Below are 23,588 nucleotides of genomic sequence, written 5' to 3' on the forward strand. Positions count from 1 at the left end.
TTATACTGTATTTTTATGCTGTCAACCAATAACTTAGTTAAAAATCACATTTTTTCTGTTCAACTAGAATTTTCCGTCACATTCAAATGATTAGCAATGCATACCTTCCTGATATGCAAGCTCTTACTACGACGTACTATGCTCAATGATACATGGACGCCAAAACAAACTCCCATCTTACTGCACAGCCCCCGAGAGGCGGCGGTCTTCGGACGAGTTCGTGGTGGTGTCGTCGTCATCGTCGGACGCCGCGTCTGCGGGCGCCAGTTCGACAGAGGACGAGAAGCCGAGTTTTCTCAACGTCCAACTGCGGCACGTGGAGAAGGCCCCGCCGCTCAACGTGGTCTTCCAGACGCGCGGAGGGGCCGGCGGGGTCGCAGCCACGGCGACTGCGGCAGAGCTGGCAGGCCCCCGCTCTGCATCGCCTACGCTCACCTGGAAGAGCCACCGAGAGGACACGATTGTCGCCGGCACGCCGTCGTCCGCCAGGCTGGGTGCCGCATCGTCCAGGGACAGGGCGACAGGCGGCGCTGGTAGAGCGAGGGTGCGTTCAAGCTGTACTTATCTTATGGCGCGAAATTTACATGCAGAAAGAAAAGTAAAGGCGTGGAAGATTATCAAAGAACGTTACGCACGTGCCGTTTAAACGTGGTGAGTCAGTACTAAAGGAAGACAGGAGACGAGCTGGGGGGGGGGGGGGGGGGGGGGACACTGGGAATTCTGGCATGTACAAATCGAGCGGCATGATCGGGCCAGAACACAAAGGCCGCAATATAGTCACCCCACCTTGAGACGTTCAGACAAACTGCCTATAGCACTTCTCGAGGTTTGAGCACACATTTGAAATAGAAGTGACATCGCCTATAGCCACAAATATGGATATTTTGCCACCCACCGCGAAGTGGCCGCCTGGACTAGTCTTATTTCGAAGCACTCTTGCAACTGACACAATTAAAGAGTGATTTTGTTTCTTTCAGATAGACATTTATTTCTAGAACACTTATAGAATTCCTCCGTACTGGCACGCGAGAGACCAATGTTTATCAAAACGACCCGCATAGCGAGACGAATTTTGGACGTGGAGAAAACATAACATAGTACTAAGCAGAGCAGAACAAGAAACATCTACAAATGCGAACAGTTTTGGGAGGTGTGTAGCTGTAATTCTGCATGAGTTTCTCCCACCGTAAAAAAGAAAAGGAAGCAACTTCGCAACCCGTATCTAAGCAGTAGCTGTTTGGCGGAATCACATGGTCTTTTCTCTTTTCGTTGATTCATTTGTGCATGCTTATCAGCGACATTATCGGCACTGCCGGAAGTTTTAGTTTCACTTGGCCTTTCCAGACTGCCTCGGAGTCGCTGGACGTAGCTGAATACTTGACTCCGAAGCGCATCGAACTCATCGAGGCCACACCCCCTGCGAAGAAGGAAGACGCGGCTGCCGCACGAAGGAGTCCTACCAGAACCACTTTATCTGATCACGGTAAGCCAGAGAGCTTTTCTTTCTTTAGTGTATTTTTTTTTTTTTTTAAGTAGCGTTCTATACGAATAGCCGAGGAAGCATTGACATCTTTCGTCGTTCATGTGCAGGAGCCGGTAAAGCGAAACATTTACGCGCCTTGATGCGAATGGACCTACGTGCACAAGTATACGAGTATTTGTTTTATATGGGCAGATACAAATATAGGCATAAAATTAGGCTGAATTGAAGACTGCCACTGTGCTGCCAAAACGTATGATTGAATTTCTAATTTGGAGTTTAGTTTTCCCTTTCTTTACTTGTTTTACTGGTTTTTTAATTTCTTCGTTTGCTTTTGTTTGGTTTATATTTATTTCGCTATTTTTACCTTTGTCTTTTGTTTTTTTATTTTGTAATATCTGGAGTTCACTGATTCCGCGACGCAGTTATGTAAAGCACACGTTTTGCTCCTTAATGGGCTCTCAGTAAAACATTATTGGGTGTAAATGCGGCCATAACTCTAAATTTCAATTCCTTTACAAAAGTAAATCAATTAATTTATAAATCAATTGCTTATTCTCAACAACCGAGGGCGAGTTTCCTTGCTGATGGGTCATACAAGACCTTCGCCTGAATACCGTCTTTGTGTTGTGAGCGGCAGCTTCTAGGGACTAAAAAAGGCGCGTCGCTAGTATGCGCAGTCCAATGGGACATCGTGTTTTTGGTGGGCGTGTGATTTAAAGGTTATAACGAAAGAGCGGCTGTGCTGGAATCCGACAGCGTAAGAAACCTTGGCGGAGACTCTCGAAGCGGAAACCGCTCTGCTCACCACCATGCAGTTCTCAGCCTGTAACGGGGCTTAACTATAGGAGCTAACAATAGAGATACCACGTCAAGCAGCGTGTTTTGTTTGTGCGTGTGTGTTTCTTGCTGAGACAAGCCGAAAATGAATGCTGTGCCACATAATAGCTTCGTTATTATTTTTATAACATGTCTAAAACGAACTTAAGCGGGTCATACAAGCTTTCTATTATGTCTCCTCCGGTTTGAAAGATACAAGCAGTGGCTTATCTTGACTAATCGAAGTAAGTATGGTGCATTTCGACTCTTCTTCGAGACAGTTTTTTTCCCGCAGAACCGAGAACTCCAACCATGCATTGTGTATACGTAAAATCCTTAGTAAAATGCAGCTGATTTATGCTGAACTTTCGTTTTAAATACCACCTCGTTGTGAACCAAGGGAGGCTTGACGTAGCTTTTGTACAGTCGTGAGAAAACGTGGTATGCAGCAGGCGGCCGGTGGTGAAGCTTGGGAAACCTAACGGGAAGGAAAACCTGCATCTAAACGACATCTAGCGACAGCGACAGCGACACATGCATGTTGATAAAGTGAGGCATCGCCACGACTGTCTCGATCCCACATAGCTGTTGATAGATGGCGTTGCAAGCCAGTTTTCCCTAAAGCCACTTTAATTGTCAAGGTGCTTTAGTTTTCCCGGACTCCAGCGCTGTTGTAAACAATTTTTGCTCACTACTGCACTTAAACCTGCGAGTCGCCAAATTGTTCTCTTCTCAAGATTGTCTCAAGGAACTCTATCACCAACCCTACCTAAATTGTTATGTTATTTTTCTTTTGCCGTTACTGCTAAGAAAACTTGCTAGCCTTGTAGCCATATCAATCTCAAGCCCGTTGCAGCATCCAGCAGTCCCGCTAGCGAACGTATGCTACTTTCAAGTGTCCAAATGGCTGCGTTGTGGAGAGTAAGGCTGCGTGCTCTCAAGATACGTTTTCTAGCTGTACTAACGTGCTTTTTAAAGTGTTCGCTCGATCAGATGATAGACGCTGAACTTTGTTGAACAGGGACTGAATGCATTGAATTCACTGTGGTATCGGCGGGAGATTTTCGAGAACTTTTCTCGGAAAAGTTCATTCAAGTAGCATTCCAATGTATGGAGTTTCGGTGTACAAAGAAAACCGTAAATAAAAATAAATTCACCACGGTTGTATCTGACCATTTCGATTTTGGGTAGGGTTTAGGTCTCTTCTCCTAAGGTCGCCATTCGTCAAATAGTCATACACGATTTCTTTTTATCCGAACTTGCCATGCGACATAAGGTGTCGGTTAGGTAAATTAGAGATCGTGTAGGCTGAACTCTCCTTCCCTCGGAGTACTTTTCTCCCTCGGAATACTTAGCAAGTTCTGGCTAAGGTTTCCGGCTAAGATGTAGCGTTAGCCACAGGGAGAGGCTTTCCTCCTTTGTGCCGGTGTGTCGAAATTCCTGCAACTGTTTTGGTCTTGAGGCCTGTGTGCCTGGACATGTTCATAAAATGTAGCGACAGTCCACCTCCGCTGTTGGCGAATCACTTCGCGCAGCACGTCGACTAATCGTTGATCGCGTTTACGGTCACAAAAACACTCAGTTACCCTACAGGGGAACGCTACGCGCCCGCTGTGAAGTTCCTGGCCGCCCAAAATGGTCATTGCTGGTGATCACGTGGCCTTTGAAACCACGGACGCCTCACTAGCTCGGTAGCGCTCCGTTCACACTGACAGGAGTATAGTCTGTGATGTCTCTGAACGATAATGAAGCTCTGCAGTTGTCACGTTGCGTTCAAAACACAGATATGTCACCACGTTGCTCTCTTTGTTGCACGATGACAAGACTTTCGATGATTAGGCAGGAATGCCCTCCATTTTCCTCTCGCTGTTGGCCTCTTGCATTGGGATATAGTTCAAGCTTTGGTACACAGCGAACACAAAAACGAACCGCAAGATCCCTATTTGCGCCCCGTTTCGCTCTACCAGGGAACTGTTTGCGAAACACATTTAACGTGCACCAAACTGGAAGATGCTAGATCAGGCACCACTGACTTTGCCAGTGCGCAGCATGATCAGATACTGGGTGTCCCTGAAAGTTACCAGGTTGGATCCGGAAGTAAAAGCTCATGTATTCTATAACTTCATTACGGCTTGTTCAAAATAACTGCGGTGCACTTCATGATCTGCATGCTGCGATAGATTCTGGCATTTCGGCAATGCCCGACAGTAGCTGAGCCGTTCTTCCTGTGTGTGCGCGCAGTCTCACGGGGATTGGGAAAGGTTGGACCACCGCTGCGGAGAAGCTCGAGCGTCCAGATGCGCAGCCGGGAGGTGATGTCTGCGGGCCGAGCGTCACCCTGGGACCAGGTGGACTCGGCCATCACGCCCTCGTGGATCCTTGAGGCAGAGAGGAAGAAAAAGAGTGGAATCGATTGGGCTCGCCTCGGTGAGGACAAGCTCGCTCTCCTTTGTGATATGCACAGCGGTTACTCAATGCGGGAAGAGCGTGGCGGAACTCGCAACACCAGAAGGGCTACGGATGTAGCTTTTTATAGTGGTACCTGGCACACTTTGTGAACAGTGAACCCAGCAGCGGGTGCATGCTTGATTTATACTGGTTTAGTCGACATTGCGTCGCAAATCCGTGCATTTACAAAATGCCAAATCAATAGGAACAAGGACATTTGCTGTCAAGTCACTCAAGACCACAGTCACTCAAGACACTGAAAGGGCAGCTGCGTGCCAAGGCGAGCAGAGAACGCGGTTCTTTTCTTCGTCGTGTTTGGCAATGAAACCGCACACTTTCTTGCAATTATTTGATGGTTGAGTTAATGTCAGGTTAGCATGTCAGCTATAGCAACAACTGTCTCCAATAAACTTCAGCCGCAGCAAGTCTCTCCTCTTAAGAGGTTTCTAGAGGAGACACTTCCGCGCTCTGAGCTCTGGATAAGAACACAATTTCCGCGAAATTAATTGTCCTGGAGGATGGAACCACAGGAAATGTTCGATGCACGAAGACTAAGTAAGTTACGTTGAAGTCATCAGTCAAAATGCGACGCAATATCAATACCCTTGAACAGTCGTGCCCTGCTCCTTCCCTTTTTCGAAGCGCTGCTAGGACGCTGAGCGACTTTCGTCTTCTAGTTGACTAAAACATGTAAGCCACCGCGGTGCTAAAGCACCGTTTTTCCATGTTTTCGGCAATCCATAGTGCTCGCCGTATGCATGTACGCCGCAGCGTTGTGACTGCCTTTCTTCAGAGCCGGATTAAAGTGAAGGCACCATACAAAACGCGAATGTTGGAACCTCAATTACGTGACGAAAACAGTGCTTCTTCGTTCCTTTATGATCGGCATCCTGTAACAGTGGCCTCTGTGCGCGCCTGCCCGCAGACAAGTCTCTGTCCCAGTCCGGTGGCCGGCGGTCAGCCAACCTATCCAGCGAATGTCTTCACCAGCCGACTTCGGCCACCGAAGTAGTGCCTGACTGGCTGAAGGAGATTCGAAGGAAAAAAGAAGAGGACGCCTCCATCAGGCTGTCGAGGAGTTCAGGTGCGTCAGAGATCATGCGTGGTCCCATAGCTATTCGCTTGAAAGAGGGTGAACATTCTGCTTACTTTCACAAAGAGCATGCGGCTAGCTCTTCTCTACTATGCTTTCAACGTCTTATCAAAAAGTAGGGCTTGTTCGGTCACCAGAAGCGTAGCACAAGAATAGCCTACCACCGTTTCTACTTTTAAGGACTTGTTCTTGTGCTAGCCTGGGAAGATGACTCTGGTGTGAAGAAGGGCACTTACTCAGTAGGAGGACACGGGATTTATATCGTGCTGTGTCTTCTTAAGAGAAGGCGTCGCTCATCATTCCAGAATCTTCGTCCTAGGGCTGAAATTTGGCCTGTATCATTTTTTGCGCTCTTGGTGTATTTATTCCTCCTGTGCATGAGTAGGCTACTGTGTGCGGCTACCTGACTCCCAAAGGCTCCCGTGTAATGCTGTGCTTCACTGAGCCAGCCGTCATACCCCTCAAAACTGCTTTCGCGTCCTGACCCCTTGGCGCTGTGTGTGCTTTCCTCGCCCCCTTGTTCGGAACAGGCTGTAGTCCCGGAGCTACGGGCTCGCGCTGCGAAATGGTCGACGGCAGCTTGGCCAGGACACCGACAGACATGATCAGACTGATGCCAGACCAGTTCGCCGCGGACAGCCTCGAAGAAGAAGCGACTCACGACAGCCTCGTCGTCCGCGGAAACGACCCTTTCTCCCCCCAGGATTGCGTGTTCGGCGACAGTTCGTCCCCCGACGAAGGTTCGACTGCCTCCGATTGCACGACCCAACCCTTTTCGGCCTTACGCTATCGTCCTCACCCATCTTATGGGCCTGCTAACACAGTCGGGTCAACTCTCACCGTGGCGGTCTCCTTCGCAAAATGAAAGCGTGGTCCTCTTCTCGTCCTTCTTTCTTGTCGCATGTTTGCGAGATTTTTTTTGTTCCTTATTTCTCTATGGTTGTTTCTCTCGAATTGGTCACGAGGTGAGGGAATGTGGAATGCGGAAGTGTTTTACTTCAACGGCGTTTGGGGAGAATTCATTGGCTGTTGTCACTTTCGGTACTTTACCGTGATGTGTGGGCTGTTATGCGTCTGGCGATGTTACGGTGATGGTGTTTGTCTCCTCCGTATAGTCTCCTTTCATTTTATATTTTTTTTAATGACATTACCTTCTAAAACGTTTCAGTATACTGACACCCTGTTCACATATTTTTCGTTGGGATTCTTGGGAATGTTTTGGACCACGCCTTTCAGCGACCGAAGCATGCTGTATGATATAGAGCATGACAATTTTTTTTTCTCGTTACCTCTCCGTCAATGCGCTGCTTGACTGTCGTTTGGATGAAGGGTGGGCTTCTATGGGGCTTCTTCTACACTTATTAACCTAACATTACATCTGACATTTTGTATGATTTTGTCGCCATTTATGCTTACTGATAGTTGTCACAGTGTATTTGCGCCAGCTTTAAATGTTGCCGACGTATTTTATAAGCTTGAGGATCACTTAGCGGTACAAGCCTTAGCTATTCTCTATATCATGCATATTTAAGCGTAACCATTCGTTTTGTTGCAATGTCCTAGCTGTAAATATACATACGGCATTCTACCGCGTACTTCACCATGTCGTATTCTACGCCACAAGAATTCGCCAGTTATTTTTTTTTTTCAACATTAAGTCATTTCAACCACTTCTAGAGGCAGATAAACAGTTTTGTTTGGTAACAGATTAGCCCAACACTCGGCTGATTTTTAATTTTCTTTTTTTTTGCACTACGCAGGTGATATGGTCATTTCTTATTCTTAGCTAGCTGACTAGCAGTGATCATCACATCCTCTAAAAGCTTAGTGACTAAAGCGCGATCATATATTCTGGGTGTGCGAATTAGGATTAGCGAATCGAAATTGTTCCTACTCGAATATTCAGACGAATCAATTGGCGTACGTTCGAAAAGTTTCCAACAAATTCAGTCCGTTGTCAGCCTTTCGGATACGTTTCATATAGTTGGCACGCAGTTCTAATAATGCCTGCCGTATGTTTTTAAATCGTGGTTTCAAAAGTAGGGTCGACGTCGCGTGCCACACTGCCACTCTCAGTACGAACCCCTGGTGGCACAAGATTGGGTAATGTTGGCAATGTACTGGCATGTCTGGGCACTGCCAACATACCTCCAATATTGGGAGCGATAGTTTGTATGCACCGCAGGATGCAGAGTTCTGGGCCGCGACGCTATTCATTCGTCTGGCTGCGTTCACGATGCTCATATTTGACATGTAAGACTTGAAGGCGCAAACGAGATCAGAACTGTTCAGCATACCCTGCCTGATGGCCAATGTAGGAGTCTGTGGCTGATAAGAAGTTGTCACCCATCTCATGTCTAGAGGTACGGCTCCAGTTCGTCGTCTTTAATAGCAAAAAGTTATTTTTTTTTATACGTATAACTTGAAGATCTTCATGTGAATACACTGACCGATTTCTTGTTGCCATCGCTCAGTTGCAGTCAGTGTTGCGTTTTTAACATAACTTATAAATATCAAATTATAGCAACGTTCTGCACTGCCGCCGCTGGCGCTTCAGTGTTTTGCAAATTTCTAATTTTGTACGAATATTTTTATAAATACTGAATTGTACCGTGAATGTTCGATTCGTAATCGATTCGGTTTTATCATTGTCTTCTTCGTGTTCAAATCGGTTTCTAATTACGCCATTCCTCATTCCTATTCGATTCGGTTTTAATACACTACATTTCGCACACACCTGAGATGTATGCTTCGTCGCTGCTGATCCTTTTTGTACTTGTCATGTATGTACATCGCATTTGTGCACTGTCCATTCACCTCCTACGAGGTACATAAATGAAAGGGCACCTCATCCATTACTTTAACATGTCATCTTTATGCGAGGGCCATGAAGTAACTTTAACATGTAAAACATTCAGTGGCCATGCACTTTGCGCTGACAATTGCCCTTTTACAGTCCAATCAAGCTCTTCAAGAGAAAAGGTAGAAATGCTAGGAAAAGCTGCCTTTCAATGTCATCGCTTTTTGCATGATAAGAATATCTGCCGCAGAAAATCTTAGGCCGATTCACGAGGTTTTAGCACAGCCACAGACCAGAACTCAGATGCTGGATTTTCCTTTGCTTTGCCTTGCATTAAGGATCATGTGTATCTTCTGCTGTCAGTTAAATAGATTTTTAAATGATGAAAAAATTCCACAGGAAACCTCAGAAGCGTTTGAAGCAGTTTGCTTATACTTTAATGAACAGGTTCGATGTTGGGCTGGTGGCAAGATTTTAACGTTATCTTTATATGTTTTATACGTCTACACCATTGTCCGCTATTTCTCGCACAGGAGATTTGTTATTGAACCGTACAGTAGGACACTTATGGCATCCTTAACTTCGATATAAAGGGATAGGAAGAACTGGCCTCTTCACACCTCCGGGCCTTCGAATATTGAAGGCTGCAGTAAGTTCCTCACTGCGTGGATCAACAGCAAACCTTCTGTCATAGAAATTATCTGTGCCAAGCGTTTAAATAGGCAATAAGGTAGCAAACGGGCAACTCGAGGTCGAAACTATGCGGCGTCCAGATGACCTTCCGTGCGCTGTGTTGCTGGAGAGCCTCAGCATCGGGGGCACGGACGTCGAAGGAGGGGGCGGTGGCCTGCGCGCTCCAAGCAGTCGCAGGGAGGACTCGGTCGGCTGGCCTGAGAATCTCAGCGCGCTACTGGATGAAATCTTCAGCGAAGCTGAGGAGTCTTGCACCACGCCGTTCCCCGTGCTGCCGCCCCCCGGCGAACAGCCGGTGGCACCTCCAAGACGTCACTCGTCTGGCGAGAGCGACGACCGAGGCGATGGTGAGATATACGTCAACGTTGTCGCGCCCAGAGACGAACGTCACGAATACCTGGAGGAAAGAGATCAGAAGGCGGCCCGCGCTCAAGCTGAGGACGTGTCGAAGCCGATGTCACCGCTGGTGACCCGCGAGGTGGCTCAGAGTGACGAGACAGTGGGCTTTGAGACTCGGAGCGACGAAGCCGTACCGAGCACCACGACGGCAACTATAGTGAGCACGACCGTGGCCAGTGCCGTGCCTGCCACTACCACGGTCGTCACTGTTCGCGCTGTAGAGAGTCACTCGCCCAAACAGGCTCTCATGGAGGAGCTCAAGCACGTTCTCCTGAAGCGCAACTCCCTGGAGCATCTTAGAGGTAATCTACCAAAGTGCCCGCTGGTCCCTTTGCGAGTGTTCGTCGGAGCTTTCAACACCTGCTGTCTCTGCTATACGCTTCCGTGTTTCGAGTGTTGATGTTCTCTTTCTCTGTGACCCTGTCATCCCAATGCAGCTTGACAGCACACTGGCACGATCCGTACCCGTGACTCACGTTTTAATGAAACCAAGAGGAGAGAGGGTTGGTACGGGTAGTTCCGGCAAAGCTAAATAATGTATAATTCTTGTTCCGCTTAGCGTTAAGTGATGAAATTTGGAACATTAGCTTTTTTGTTTCTACATTGCATTGATTCCACAGAAAAAGGGGGTACTTAGTAAAGATCTAGTAGCAACTTCAACTTAGCAGGGTAGATGTGTAGGCCAGTTGGTGAGACATAAGGAAAATAAAACCGCAGCAGACACAGGACGGAGGCTGGAGACAACACAGGGCGGTACTGGCAGCTGAATAAACCTTTCAGTTGCCAGTACCGCCCTGTGTTGTCTCCAGCCTCCGTCCTGTGTCTGCTGCGGTTTTATTTTCCTTAAGCAACTTCAACAATTACTCTTTTCAAAGTGAAAAGAAATCACTTCATTTATAAACTTGCAGCGGTTGCTATTAGGATGCAAATATTTTCACTCTTGGCAGGTTTATCAAAGCCGAACAAAAAGAATCAATCGCTGAATGTGAAATGAAGCGGGGGAAGGCTACAGAAGTTAGGAGTTTCTATCTACAAGCAACTCATGTAGTGTAAAGTAAACGCGAACGCGAAAGTAGTTCACCGTGATCGGTTTACCACCTGCAATAGAAAATAATATGCAATGAATGTGTAACGTTTCCGTAAGCAAGAAGGTACTGCGGACCTTGAACAGAGCTGCGAACGCCACCGTTGAATTTAAGTATCAGTTAATTCCCCTGCGACTCCTCCCATATTCTCAAAGAAGCAGTATAGCACAAGAGAGTAAAACGAAGTCACTGCTTGAATAATACTGTCAGCACCTGTCGAAAATGAAAAATTCCCGCCCGCAGGTAAATACTGTATATGCTCGAACAAGGGCCGCTATTTTTTTTTTTTTCGAGATTTCGGCGGCATGTGGTCCTTATACTAAGGCGGCGTTTTAGGTGAATTTTCTAAATACATTCCGGGGAAACTACTTTATTGAACTTATACACTGTGACGCTGTACACGGCGGATAGTTGAAAATACATTTATCTCTGCCGCCATCACAGCAAGGGGGCAAGAAACTACAATTTTGGTTTCAGTTGCGTCAGCACAATTGGAAAATTGAAGGAAACAAATGTTTAAGAGGGAATGATTCCTGCACATACAGGCTTTGGCCGTGACCGAATCATCGCGGACACCCGAAAACTCAGCTGAGATTGATTTCACCTGTAGTGGTTCGAATGCCGCTCTGAAGGCTGTTTTTCTTCTGTATAGCGTTGCCTTGACATTGATACGGCGCTCCAGTTGGCTTAACTCCGGCCGCAGTGAGATGAATTGGTTCTGATTGGCTGTGCAGTGCTATGTATACATAGTTTTCTGCACTTGTTGTTGCTTCTTCCTGGACCCGGCTCCTCGCCACAATAGCACATGAAGTCACATTCGGTTCCATCAATTGCATTCAAAATTTCTATAACTCTACATTCTTTTAAAATGTCTGGAAGCATCGCACTGTGCTTCTGAGTTCTGTTTTAAGCGGCACATAGCTACACACCGGTACGGTTTAGTTAGGGTTTGGTTTGTGGGTTAACGTCCATCTGGGGTTCTTTAACGTCTATTGACATCGCACAGCGCACTTGCGCCTTGCTTTGTTCTTCCTTCGAAAAGCTCATCGGTACGAGCTGGAAGATAAGATAATATTAATGACAGCCGCAAGCAGTTGTCGTCATCTGGCGGCAGCTCCTCATCGAGCATGCCACGCAAGAAATTTCTACACGTGCTAAACGGAGTTGAACTTTATACTTGACTCCCAAGTTGTAGGAATTGGCCCATACACGCAAGCGGCTCTATTCGAGTGTATACTGTGTTACTTGCTGGATTGGGGACTCGTTTGTGTCTTGTCATGACATGTTATGTCTTTGCTCGCCTGTCGGCTAATTTGTGCACTGAAATTCCTCCTGCTCATGATGTGCAGGGAAAAAAAGCAGCTCTTTTTTTCCACTCTGGTCTCGTAGTGACCTCTGATGGTTTAAGATGCTGTTCAATAGCAGTAGAATCGGGAAACGTTTAACGCCAAGGAAAAGATGTTCTTATCACTGTGGATAGGAAATGAAATGGATTTCTCGTCCGTAGTTCGAAACTCATGCTCATGAATGCATTTTTCTGCCTAGACAAGAGCCGAAGAAACTCCACAGGTGCAAGATAACAGTCAGGTATTTCCAAATATCCGTGTTTAGTGTCCCGGTCCAATATTACTCATGTAAACAGTGTGATGTGACTCTCCATAGAACCGTTAAGCATTGGCGAGTGTTGACCCACTGCGGAGACATTTTGATCGCAGCATTGTCCTAATGTTATATAGCCAAATAATGATTGTTACAAATATTGAATCTGAATACGACCAACAATGAAAAACTGAACTCTTCCTAAGCATTTATTTCGCTCCATGGAATACCGTAATTAGAGCGGTGCATATTTTTCCAGCGTTGTTTGATACATTGGCATGAGCAATAAGGCCATGCTGATGGCAAATCATTTCATTGATATTGCCACCAGATCACAAATAATTACTTACTTCGAAAACCTCGACTTAAAGCATTAATGTTGAGAAATGTAGCGTCAAAACTTCGTTCCGGAAACTGAGTTCTTCCTTTCCCTGTAGTTGTTAAAATATATCATTCATTAGAACTGCAAAATAAAGTGTACAGTGCGATCATAATTCCTTTTGATAATAGGTGCAAGAAAGTGATTAAGCCATTTACTCATTAAAATCTTTAAACGAACATTTATCCATGTTTTCCACGTACGCAAGCGACCACAAGGGGGTATAGATATCAGCATCGGAGTACCTATTTTTCCGTACGCGCGAAAGAGCACAACGTTGTCGAGGAATCAATTATCCGGGATCAGGGAGCGGATGTTCATCTGGTTCCGTATTTACAGTTTACGTCGTTATCGAAAGTGCCGTTATCTCCCTGATCTCGAGTCATCTGATTGATGGAAACACCGGAAACGGATGTCACTACCGTTTCCGGTTTCTGCGTTTTCACTAATCAGATGGCTCGGGGTCAGGGAGGTACTCTTACTGTTGGAAATGAACCAAACTCGGAATACAGACCCTGGCATAAATTTAATCGCGTATGATTTATCTGCTAAAGATTATTATTAATGCATCCTCTTACTCTGTTTTGAAAGAGCACTGAATAAGGGCAGATAAGGGGGGGGGGGGGGGGGGGGCTTTGTAATATATACAACGTTTACTATATCAAATTATATTTTTCGCTTTGCCATTATGGCATCAAAAAGGAAAAAAAAAAAGCCCACTCCGCATATCCGACCAGCACTGCGCCCCGCTTCTGCCTTGCACTCTCTCACCTCGTGTCCTGCGTGACAGCACCATTGTTCGCTACGATTGTCCTTGCTGTATCGCTCGCTCCACGTCGATTAATCGTTCAGGGAAATCTCGTTTTATAATAATGCTCTTTAACTTTCCCACAGAGGATATTCTGAACGAAGCTACCGTTATCGACAGCGCTACGCCACGTCCTCAAGCCAGAAGCCCGACCGATGCTTCCAGGAAGACCCCACCGGCCGTTCAAAAGCCAACGGAACCGACGACAGAGGCCATCGCAGGGCCAACCATTCCACCGCCACCGCCAATGCCGCCTAGCGACTTCTGGTCTAAGCCAAAAGAGGTGTGGTTCAAGAAACAACTGGAAAAGCCAGAAGCCGGTCGCATTGTAGCACCCGTGTGCCAGCGGGACAGCGAGACACAGACTCTAGAATATGGCACCCGGGGGACATCACCCGTGCAGGCCTTCAGCCCCGGCTCCTTGCTACATGCGATTTCACCTTTTGCCACTTATACGCATCCGTTTGTGGCTCCCGGTGGAAACCAGGTCCTCTTTCTCGATGACCGCGGAGTTCAGCTTCCATCCAGACAGCTGTACGCAGTTCCGCCGGCGGCCGGAGTGTTCCCGGGGGCGGCAGCGATACTCGTGGCACGAGATGATGACCGCGTGCCTAAGAAAGTCGCCATGGAGTCTAAGGCAACCTCTACTGAAGATCACGCAGTTCCGCCTCCAAGTCCAGCAGCAGCCGCCTCCGTAGCGGAAGGTGACACCAAGAGTATGCTCGACGAAGTCGAAAAGAAGCTCGAAGAAGACAGAAAGCCTCCGGATGAAACTAGACCGCGAACAGCGACGCCGGCTGGATTGTCAAAGATAACCACCGTAGAAACGACGACGATCATGGAAACAATCGAGTCCACTAAGGTCTCGAGGAGGGCCATTGATGAGACGTCCCTGAAATCCATCTGTTCTCGCTCTGAAAAGGAGGACGTTCTGTCCGGCCTCTCTGACTCTCCGATTCCCTTCGCTGATGACGACGACGTCTTGGAAGAGTTAGGATACTCTTCTCACATAGAGTCAAGGTCCGCCTCTAGGGCTGAAGAGAAGAAGGAGGAGTTGGTGAGCGACGAAAAAGTCACAATGTATTCTTCGACGAGGAAGAATTCCTCGCCTCAGACAGAACCCAAAGAACCGATTGAAGTCCGGGGTGTCAAATCGCCGCCGGCAAAGAAGCAGGTCTCCGTCGCTGAGCAAAGAGCTGCAGCCACTCCGTCCCCGGTTCCGTCGCCACCGCGGGCAGGTACGCCTCTGCGTTCGCAGGTCAAAGCTCCGATGGTGAATGGCTACCGCAGCCCGCCACTTGAAACGTCCTTCGATGTTGTAGACCGGGGCTTCCACACTGAGCCACTGAAAAAGAAAGGTTCCAGCGGGGTAACGGTTTTGTCCAGCTCAAAAGGGGAGTCCGTGACGTCCAAGTTCCAGAGGCCCTCCTGCATCAGCCCTTCATCGAGCTCCACAGTCACTACAGGTAGGAAGCTGTCTCTCCTTTTCAGTTTTATGCAGCTCTTTCGCATAGCGTTTTTTCACGCGTTTATACATCCCCATCAGTATTATGCGTGCTTCATTGTTGCATCACCATGTGCTTCAGTTACACTCAAATTGCGAGACATATTTGAAACCAGGACACTAGGTTAAATTGACTTTACATGCGCCGATGCTTTATTTCTTTACCTTCAGAATGATCCCATTTTATTGACCGTCTCTGACACTGTTTTTAAACGTATTGTGATTTTCTTTGCTGTCGGCAAATATGTTGACTGTTCTAGGCTTAGGATAACAGGAAAAGAACGAAGCAATGCCGTGAAAGGCAGTTTTATTTGAAATTGGACTAAAGCGTTAGACGTTTTGTACGCATATTAGAACACGTGTGATGATTCCAGCTTTTGTGGTGCAGATATAAGAGTTCGTTACCGCAACCTCCTATTTTATCATCACGGTGACAAAAGTTCCCTTTCAAACTTACGGATCGCCGTGGTCAAGAGGCATACGTCATTTTCAACCCATGGAATGTTTTTTAACATTCTCCTACACGGCACTGAAACCTGTTAACTACACTTTATTTCTGGTCGTGTGAACAAGACACCGAGGATTTTACTATAACTTTTCGGTACAGTTGTACCAATTGTGAAACAAAAAATAATGAAACATTGGCGACGCTCAATTTATCTTCTCGAGAAAAAGGCTACGAGAACACGTCAGTCATTTGCTGTTCGCCGCTTATCCGCACGATATTCCCGATTTTCTTTGTATAACTGTACGCTGCCGCTAACTGGATCAGATGTATTTCCGTGTGTTGGATGTCGACGTGATCGTCGATACATTGACGAAAGGCTGAATGCCAACGCCCATGGAAACCATGCACGTTCCTTCATCATGAAAGCGTAGCTTTTTCGTGACAATTAGCCTCGTTGCACTAGTTACTGTTCACGTGAAGGGCACGTCTGGGAACAAACGCAGCGCTTAGGTTCGATAAAGCGACTCCAACAACGGCGAAACAGCCACAATTAAAACGACCTTTCTTCCGATATATACTTCGCTCAGGCTTTTATCAGGAGACGCGCAAACTTGAGTAATAGCAAAAAAACACGCTCTTTCCTATTGTTCTTGTGTGTTTGCTTCGCTTGTTTCAAGATGAAGGGCAAATGATTCTTAACGCGTACAATCTAGCGTAATCTGGCTTATATCACAATTAACAGGTCCCGACGGAACGCTGCGAGGGGCCCACGCGAGGACCACGGCGCAAACACTTGCCGCTGCTACGAAGGAATACTGCAACGGTGACGTTCGCAGCCCCCTGGGACCATTCAAGAAGACAAAGTCCATGAGTGACTCGAACCTGGGCCCCAGGACGCGACCCACGAAGAAGGCCATGGCGTCGCAGGCCACGCAGACTCCCAACGGCGTGTTGCCTGCCCCGTCTTATGAGAGGCGCTACTTCGAGGGCGGATTCGGTGGCCGGGCCATGGGCGTGCAGACGGACGACCGCATCGAGTCGTTCCTCAGAGACACGATGCGCACTTCGACCAAGGAGGTGGAGTTCGTCACCAAGGTGGACAGCAGCCAGCCGTCCAAGACGCTTAGGAAGAAAGTCACCACCAAGATCATGCGCGGCAGCAGCAGCAAGGGTGGCGGCGTCCGAGAAATCATCGAGGAGATTTACGGTAAGACAAAAAGGATTTCGCCAGCACAAGCGTGGCGCTTGGTACTTGGCGATGTGGTACTAAGGTATATATGGCTTGAGGATTTCCGAAAAGTTGCATCCTTACAAGCCCGTCATCACTGATTAGCTACGTTTTCTTCGCCGCATCAGCATCAATACATTTATTACTACTGCTCGCTTTTCCTCTGCCGCCTCTAACTTCCCGGTGTCTCCTCCACGACGTCTCAGTTACGCGCCTGACTACGGGCCGAAAAAGGCGCCCGCTTGCCGCGCAATGTCAGCACACTTTGAAGATCCTTGGTTGTCCGAAATATTAGGAAGCTTTCACTACGGCGCCACATCCTCCCTTGTCTTTACTCCAAGCTTCCTCCCTTCCTGCACGGCGCGGCTGATGTCTCCGCCGTGGAGGGAGAGAATTGCTACTCCTTTCGGTTGTGTAAAATTAACTTTTTTCTCCTAAGCAACTTGCTTTAATCGCTCCGAACTCTACGCTGATCATCATTTTTTCTGACCCGTAGCTGTACAGCCCCCCCCCCCCCCCCCCTCCCTTTTCTTCCAACGAGTTCTTCCCCAAGTCAACAGGACTGGCTAATATCCTGAAGTTGTGTCCATATGTGCTGCTCAGTTTCAAATTATGGAATCGAGCATCCCTCACGCATGCGGAGTATTTATAATGCATCCATAGTGCTCGCTTCTCCTTTGTCCTTGAATAGAGGCCTGAAATGACCTTTATTTTGTAGGGGTGTTTGTTAAAAGGAGCAATGTCATTATATACGACGAAATGCCATTTACACTCACACAATGCCAGGATTTCGCCATGAGACTGCGTCCCTCAAACTCTGTTTGCCGCACCTGCTAGGCTCTGCGGCTCCTGTGAAGTTAGGTTTTGTTCATTGTTTTTACGGTTACGTACTTTCCAAACATTTCACTTTTCAAAAGACTGCTCCTTGCAAGACTCAAAAAGAACTTAATATGTTGCTTGACAGTCACAACACATGGGCTTAATTCGTGCTGGTTATGGACCGATACAGAGCAGTGAAGGGAACACAGACAAAACGAAACAAAGAACAGCTGTCGCTCGGCTCCTTATAAGTGCCATTACTGCGTTCACTTTCGGACTACGCGAAGCTCTTACGATATACGCTTTTTCGGATGTCCATACGTAGACCAGTCGTCTGTGGTGGTCCGTCCCAGCACCGCCATCAAGAACGTGACGAGAAGCGTGCAGCAAACCAGCGATGGCCAGAAGTATCTGACCACGGTCATCACCGAGGCGCCGGCGGCGGGGCGTTCCAGGAGGAGCCGCAGGAGAGGATTCGTGAGTGCACCACCTTCCAGTTTCCACTATGCTCCATAACAACCTTGTACTGTTGAAAAAAATATCTGAACGAACAACGTCAGACTACATGTAGTACCTTCAAGTACGTCTAGAGTATTAAGTGTACTGTTATCACTGGCATAGGGGATAGGGGATAGGAGGACCTTTTATTCCTTTAGCATTCACTTGTTCCCAAGCCCCAATTTGTTTTTCTATGTTTCGAAAACTGAATCTTCTTAATAAGCATAGCATACAAATATGACGAGGCGCTTACGAAGTTACAAACTTAAAAAGGAAAGGTGGGTGATTATGCGATGTGACGCGACAAATCGGCATTTCCAATATTGCCTGGATATTCCACTTTTATGTCATCAGTCTTTAAATAAAGTTGTTGAATTTGACTTCGCCGGCAAGTTTTCATTCCGCAGGTTAGTGTGCTTCCAGGAATTCGAAAAGGAGAGGTCGACAGAACGTGGGCGGGACATCAATATCCTTCGCTGAGGCCTCGGCTTCGGCTTAAGTGGAGGTGAAGGGGGGTAGGCGGTGATTGTTACATTTATAGAGTGAGGGGATCACTCACCGAAATTACACAGGCCGTGCTAAGGTTACATGTGACGTTGTCTATCTGGTGACTTCTGTGAACAGGTATTATACTAAGGCAATTATACTGGATCAGGCGAATACATGAGGGAACCATATAAGCTTGCTCACATAAGCGCGTATTTGGCCAGTATGCTAAATTTATGAATCGTAAATGCTACTGTTAGCATAAAGCGCCGCCGAGTGTTAGGCAAATAAAAATCACCGCGAACTCTGCGGTGGGTGCATTGTCTTTGTTAATTTTTTTTTTTACTGCTTGTTATGCCACCTTGCTTCTCCTGGCATCAGGTATCAAAGACCAACCATCTACCTTACTGTCAACTTTTGTTTCCATGCGCTGACAGAACCAGCAAAAACATCGTGGTTCTTAGTCGCTTTAAGTTGCAGGAACGGTTTAATCTCAGTTTAGTTTGACGGCATAGGTTTAAAGAATCGCTAAACACAAATTCCAGTTAGCCTGAATCAATAACGTACCGATTTCAACTCACAAACAGATCACTGTCGTCCCAAACGAAGCTTTTATAATCGACAAGAGAACAAGGCGAAATAGTGGTATCGCCATCAGCAGACGATTCCACAAATACAATGGTTCCGTCAGTGCAGATCTGGGAACAGATACTAGAGGTTACTCGACACCACCATGAAATTCATAACGATGGTAACCCGTCCTTTCCCCGTTTGGTTTGGTTTAGTTTTGGATTCAAAACTAACCATTTCTATCATACTGAAACTGAAACCTTACGTTTGGCTTTAAAACCAAAACTACACGTTTCGGCGCATCTTCATTGCTTGCTCGTAGCCACTTGCAGACTTCTCCGGGTTGAAATTTGGAACCACCGATGACCTGAAGCGAGACGTCTTGCTGTGGGCAAACAGACGTGTAGGGGTTCGCAAATGCAACAATAAAAAAAATAACATACAAACCTGCGTAAATGCATCAAATGCTTTTACTGCTATTTTATTGCCCACACAGTGTTATTAGACGTCCCTATGATTTTTTTTTTCTTATCTGCAGGGCGATCCTGATACCCATATCATCATGGTATGACTCCTGCCTCGAGAAGCGTCAGCTCGGCGCGTCATGACTAAGTCATTTATGTAAACATAGCGGCACCAGGCTGGCGTTCCCAGATGGCTCATACCAGCCCCACAAAAGCGTCAACACCTTGACGGACGTTATTGCGTTTGCTCCGTTCTTCGATGTAAGGAACCGTACGCCCCAGAAAGCATCCTCTGAGCCCTCTTTTTTTTTCCCCAGTCTTGTCTCTCCTGACTTCATGCAAGCCGTTTCCTGTGAGAACTGGCTCGCAAAAGTCACGCGAAAACGAACTGTTCTTAGAAATGTTGTGCGTATTCTCTTTTTATTTCCTGTTTCATAACTGACAAAATGTCGGGAGCGGGGCGGGAGACGACAGTCGTAGAATAATTTCAAAGAGAAAGAAATCAAGGATTATACTGCTTTAACGCGCCGGGTAGTGTCGGCGCAAATTCTTGTGATTTCATTTTCTTTTGCAACCTCCAGGAATTTGGGAACGAAGATTACCTTTTCACGCTACATTCACTGGTTATGCATGAAAAGGAAAAACGTCTGATGAGACAGCAATTTATTTCATCTCCTTTGTTTAGAGCTACAAGGCGAGGTTATAATTTAGCAGTTCACAGTTATGAACCAGTTATGGTTGCTTGCTACCATTCGCAAAAGGGAAAGTGCTTTGAATTTGCGCGGCTGTGGTAGGATGTGCGTTCTTTCCTTCGGCGACGGGAAGATGGCGCTGCATGCGTAGAAAGAATGAGTCACCTTGTCATCCTCGCCTTCTTTTCAGACTTTTTTTCTGTACTATTTTGTTTAGGCCTGTGTGTTTTTCTGCTCCTGGTTTTGACTTGTTGAGCCCCCTCAAACTTTGATACAATCTGCCCGCGTCTAGCAATGAACATAGCCTTTCTTACTTTGCTTGCCTTAGACTTAATTACTTCTTCGCTCCTTCTTTATTTTGGGTATAGCATATCACTGCCGTTGTTGCGTCTTGATATCAGTTGCATTTTCCCGCATTCTTCGGGAATCATTCTGACAGATACATACCATGGGCTACCGGTCTGCCATTACGCTGCCCTATGGAATGTATTAACTGGTTGTGGCTTGATAATGAGCGCACTAGCGCATGTCCGAAGTGAAAATGAGAAGTATGCCTTCTCTACATATATTAGCACTTGTGTGTCTCCTTGCGAACTTTTTTTCTGTATATAGATGTAAATTATTATGAGAAATAATATATGTGCATTCTCGCTTGTAGTTTTCAAGTATACTTTTTCCACGCTTTCATCTGTTTAGTGTGCGCCTTTTGTTCAATCCATATGCGTCGGAAAGCTATAATTGTTTAACCAGAAGCCCTTAAAAGCTATCGATTGTCTTACAGAGCCCTGGAATGCATATTCCTGCAATGTGTTGTCTTTTTCTTGAACCACGTACGAAAGGTACGTTGTTGAATGGTCAGGAGTGAACGGGGCATAGCGCTTACTTGTGCAGTGTTTGGTGCTCAGACGAAAGAACGAGAAATAAATGACCTGTTCTGAATGACGTTGCTTGCGTGATCGGTTGCTTATTAAATGCACAGTTGCTCCTCACAACGAGCTCGTCTTCGAGGGGCAGGCTCGTAATTTTGCAGCGCTGATTGCAAAAAAAAAAGAAAAAGAAAAGTCATGCTAGCAACATCCACACAAAGCCCGAAGGGGTAGTCAGGTAAGATGTTGACAGCACTCAGACGTGATTAGATATACTGGAAATATTTCTGCCCTACGCCATAAATTTGCGCCTTAAGAATATGTCAACATTCGGTGGGATGAGGTGTAGTACATCTGATACATATCTAGAATATGTCTGATGCGACACGCAAAACGTCTGCATACTATAGCTAGCCGATGAGGGCAGCTAATAAACATCTGCAAGTAATTTTGCCAAACATTATTCGCATATTCTGCCACTTCTTTTCTAGATATGACAAGGTGCATAGCATTGGTTCGTCAATTTCGGGTTACAAGGCACCTTGCAAGATGATTCGCATACGTTTTAAAGATGCCTGGTATACAGTTGGCTGCAAAATTTAAGATCTCTTGCATCGCCCTTGAATCGCCCACATTTGCACTCGTTTTAGTTCTGCATTAACACCGAGTATCATTTGCGCCTTACAATGAGAGACCTCGAATCTGGAGGTGTTGAAGATTAGTCTAAACGCTTTGCGGTCTGAAGGTGAAACGTGTAGCAATCACTAGGATTTATAATCAGTAGGACGTTAAGCAATTAGGCGCCGACAATGAGATGGGCCAGGGAGAGAGAGAATTATAACATTCTTGACAACTGAATTTTCTTTTCCTTATAGTCACTTTCAAGCTAACAACGCCCACTGTTTTGGCCAAAGTGGGAAACTATCAGTTATATCAGATGGACTGTTTAGCAGATTATTCGCAGGCGTCGAAGAATAAACTACATAAAATGTGTAGGGCCCGTGGCTCGCCGCGCATTCGAAGGCCGCGCCACTTCCCAATGCTCCCTGCGCGCTGCCTGTTTCCCTCTCCCCGCTCGTTCGGGGATAACCGGTCCCGCGCGAGGGGGCTATAAAAGAAGGCACGCGCCGCCGTCTCGCCCTCTCTTCGTTCCTGCTTCGCTCCTGCTTCGCGCCTGGCGCTTCTCCACGGAAGACGACCCGCAGGCTGCAGCAACCCGGACGACGACCTAGCACCGCCTTCGACGACCCCTGTGAGATTAAAGATGTTTGTTACACGGCCCGCTGTGTATTTGTCGTGCGCATCCCTCGGGCAGAGGAATCGCCCACAAATGTGACTGGGTCACTGTAAAGGCTCTGTTATCAAGCCTCACATTTAGCGGGCTGACTAGAGCGGGATGTGACCGTAGCCTGCTGGCCCAACCGCACACTTTTAAGTGGCAAAGTTAGGGGATTGTGGCGTTTGTGTGTGTTTGCGGCGAGGTGGGGGAGGTATCGTGAGCTATGTTGGGAGCCGTTTAGGAGCGTTCCAGATTGATTTCGACTATCCGCTGTCTTCTATAGCATGCGGTGATGTCACAAAACATGCGGTTGTCTTTTGCTTCTCGCCTCCATCGGAAACGCTGCCACCGATGCCATGGGTTGAACCGATGACCTTGTGCTCTCTAAAACAAATGCTTAAGTAATTGAGACAACGTGGCAGGCAGCGAGGTGATGCAGCTGAGTACTTTTCTGATTGGGAGACATCACAAATTACGCAAAGCACGTACGTGACGCTGAAGCGCAGCAGCATTTTATGTACCAGAGAACGAATTCTTGCCACTGTGCGCATCTGGCATCAGTATCAGCCCGAATAATATTTTAGGAAGTTTGCGGCCTGTAGTATCTTACTCCGACTTTCATTTCTCACGCTGGGGAAAAGCAACATCTTTTTGTGCACGCTAGTACTATTCCTGGGCAGCATACGTTTCTAGTCGCCGTCAGTTAATTCCTTTCCGCTGTCAGAGAGAAGCGCAAGGGCTGTTCGTGGCTGAATTTTATGTCAGTGGTCATTATTTCAATCCTTGCTATTGCCATTCTGCTGCGTTGTACAGCGTACACGAAGAAAGTCTAGTGCTGACAAGCTCTGCGACTGCCTGAAAGGCGATGTGGCTTATGTACAGGGTGTCCCATCTAAGATGGGCCAATATTAAACAAAGAAAAAATACATCCTAAACGCTCTTCCTGATCGAAATGAAATGGAAACAGAACACATGCAAAACCGCAGTAATATTTTCTTCACTGTGCTCATTTAAATGATTATTCTACGTCAACTATATTTCAAACATCATTCTGAACGCTAAGGCTGAACAGGAAAGTTGTCGAGCGCCACAAAATGCTCCGTCCCAGATGTTACCATCAAGGTAACCTCA

The 23,588-nt window shown here is 46.8% G+C and overlaps 1 protein-coding gene across 7 annotated transcripts in view; it reads left to right on the forward strand.

The window, feature by feature from the left end:
* Positions 1-21,247, forward strand: part of LOC146196995 (uncharacterized) — a 146,935-nt gene extending 125,688 nt beyond the window's left edge. For 3 of the 7 annotated variants that reach the window (XM_084598715.1, XM_084598712.1, XM_084598713.1), the window contains 9 exons: positions 189-544; positions 1,345-1,483; positions 4,541-4,726; positions 5,673-5,831; positions 9,414-10,034; positions 13,690-15,069; positions 16,298-16,762; positions 17,928-18,079; positions 19,695-21,247. In XM_084598715.1, coding sequence (XP_084454841.1) covers positions 189-544; positions 1,345-1,483; positions 4,541-4,726; positions 5,673-5,831; positions 9,414-10,034; positions 13,690-15,069; positions 16,298-16,762; positions 17,928-18,079; positions 19,695-19,727 — 3,491 coding nt within the window. In that variant the 3' untranslated portion in view covers positions 19,728-21,247. The remainder of the gene's footprint in view (positions 1-188; positions 545-1,344; positions 1,484-4,540; positions 4,727-5,672; positions 5,832-9,413; positions 10,035-13,689; positions 15,070-16,297; positions 16,763-17,927; positions 18,080-19,694) is intronic. The other 4 variants (XM_084598714.1, XM_084598717.1, XM_084598716.1 and 1 more) reach the window with 4 other exon arrangements.
* Positions 21,248-23,588: the final 2,341 nt, after the last annotated feature.

Source organism: Amblyomma maculatum, chromosome 3 (genome assembly GCF_055883805.1).
Source record: "Amblyomma maculatum isolate TAMU_Amacu chromosome 3, ASM5588380v1, whole genome shotgun sequence".
Taxonomy (NCBI): domain Eukaryota; kingdom Metazoa; phylum Arthropoda; class Arachnida; order Ixodida; family Ixodidae; genus Amblyomma; species Amblyomma maculatum.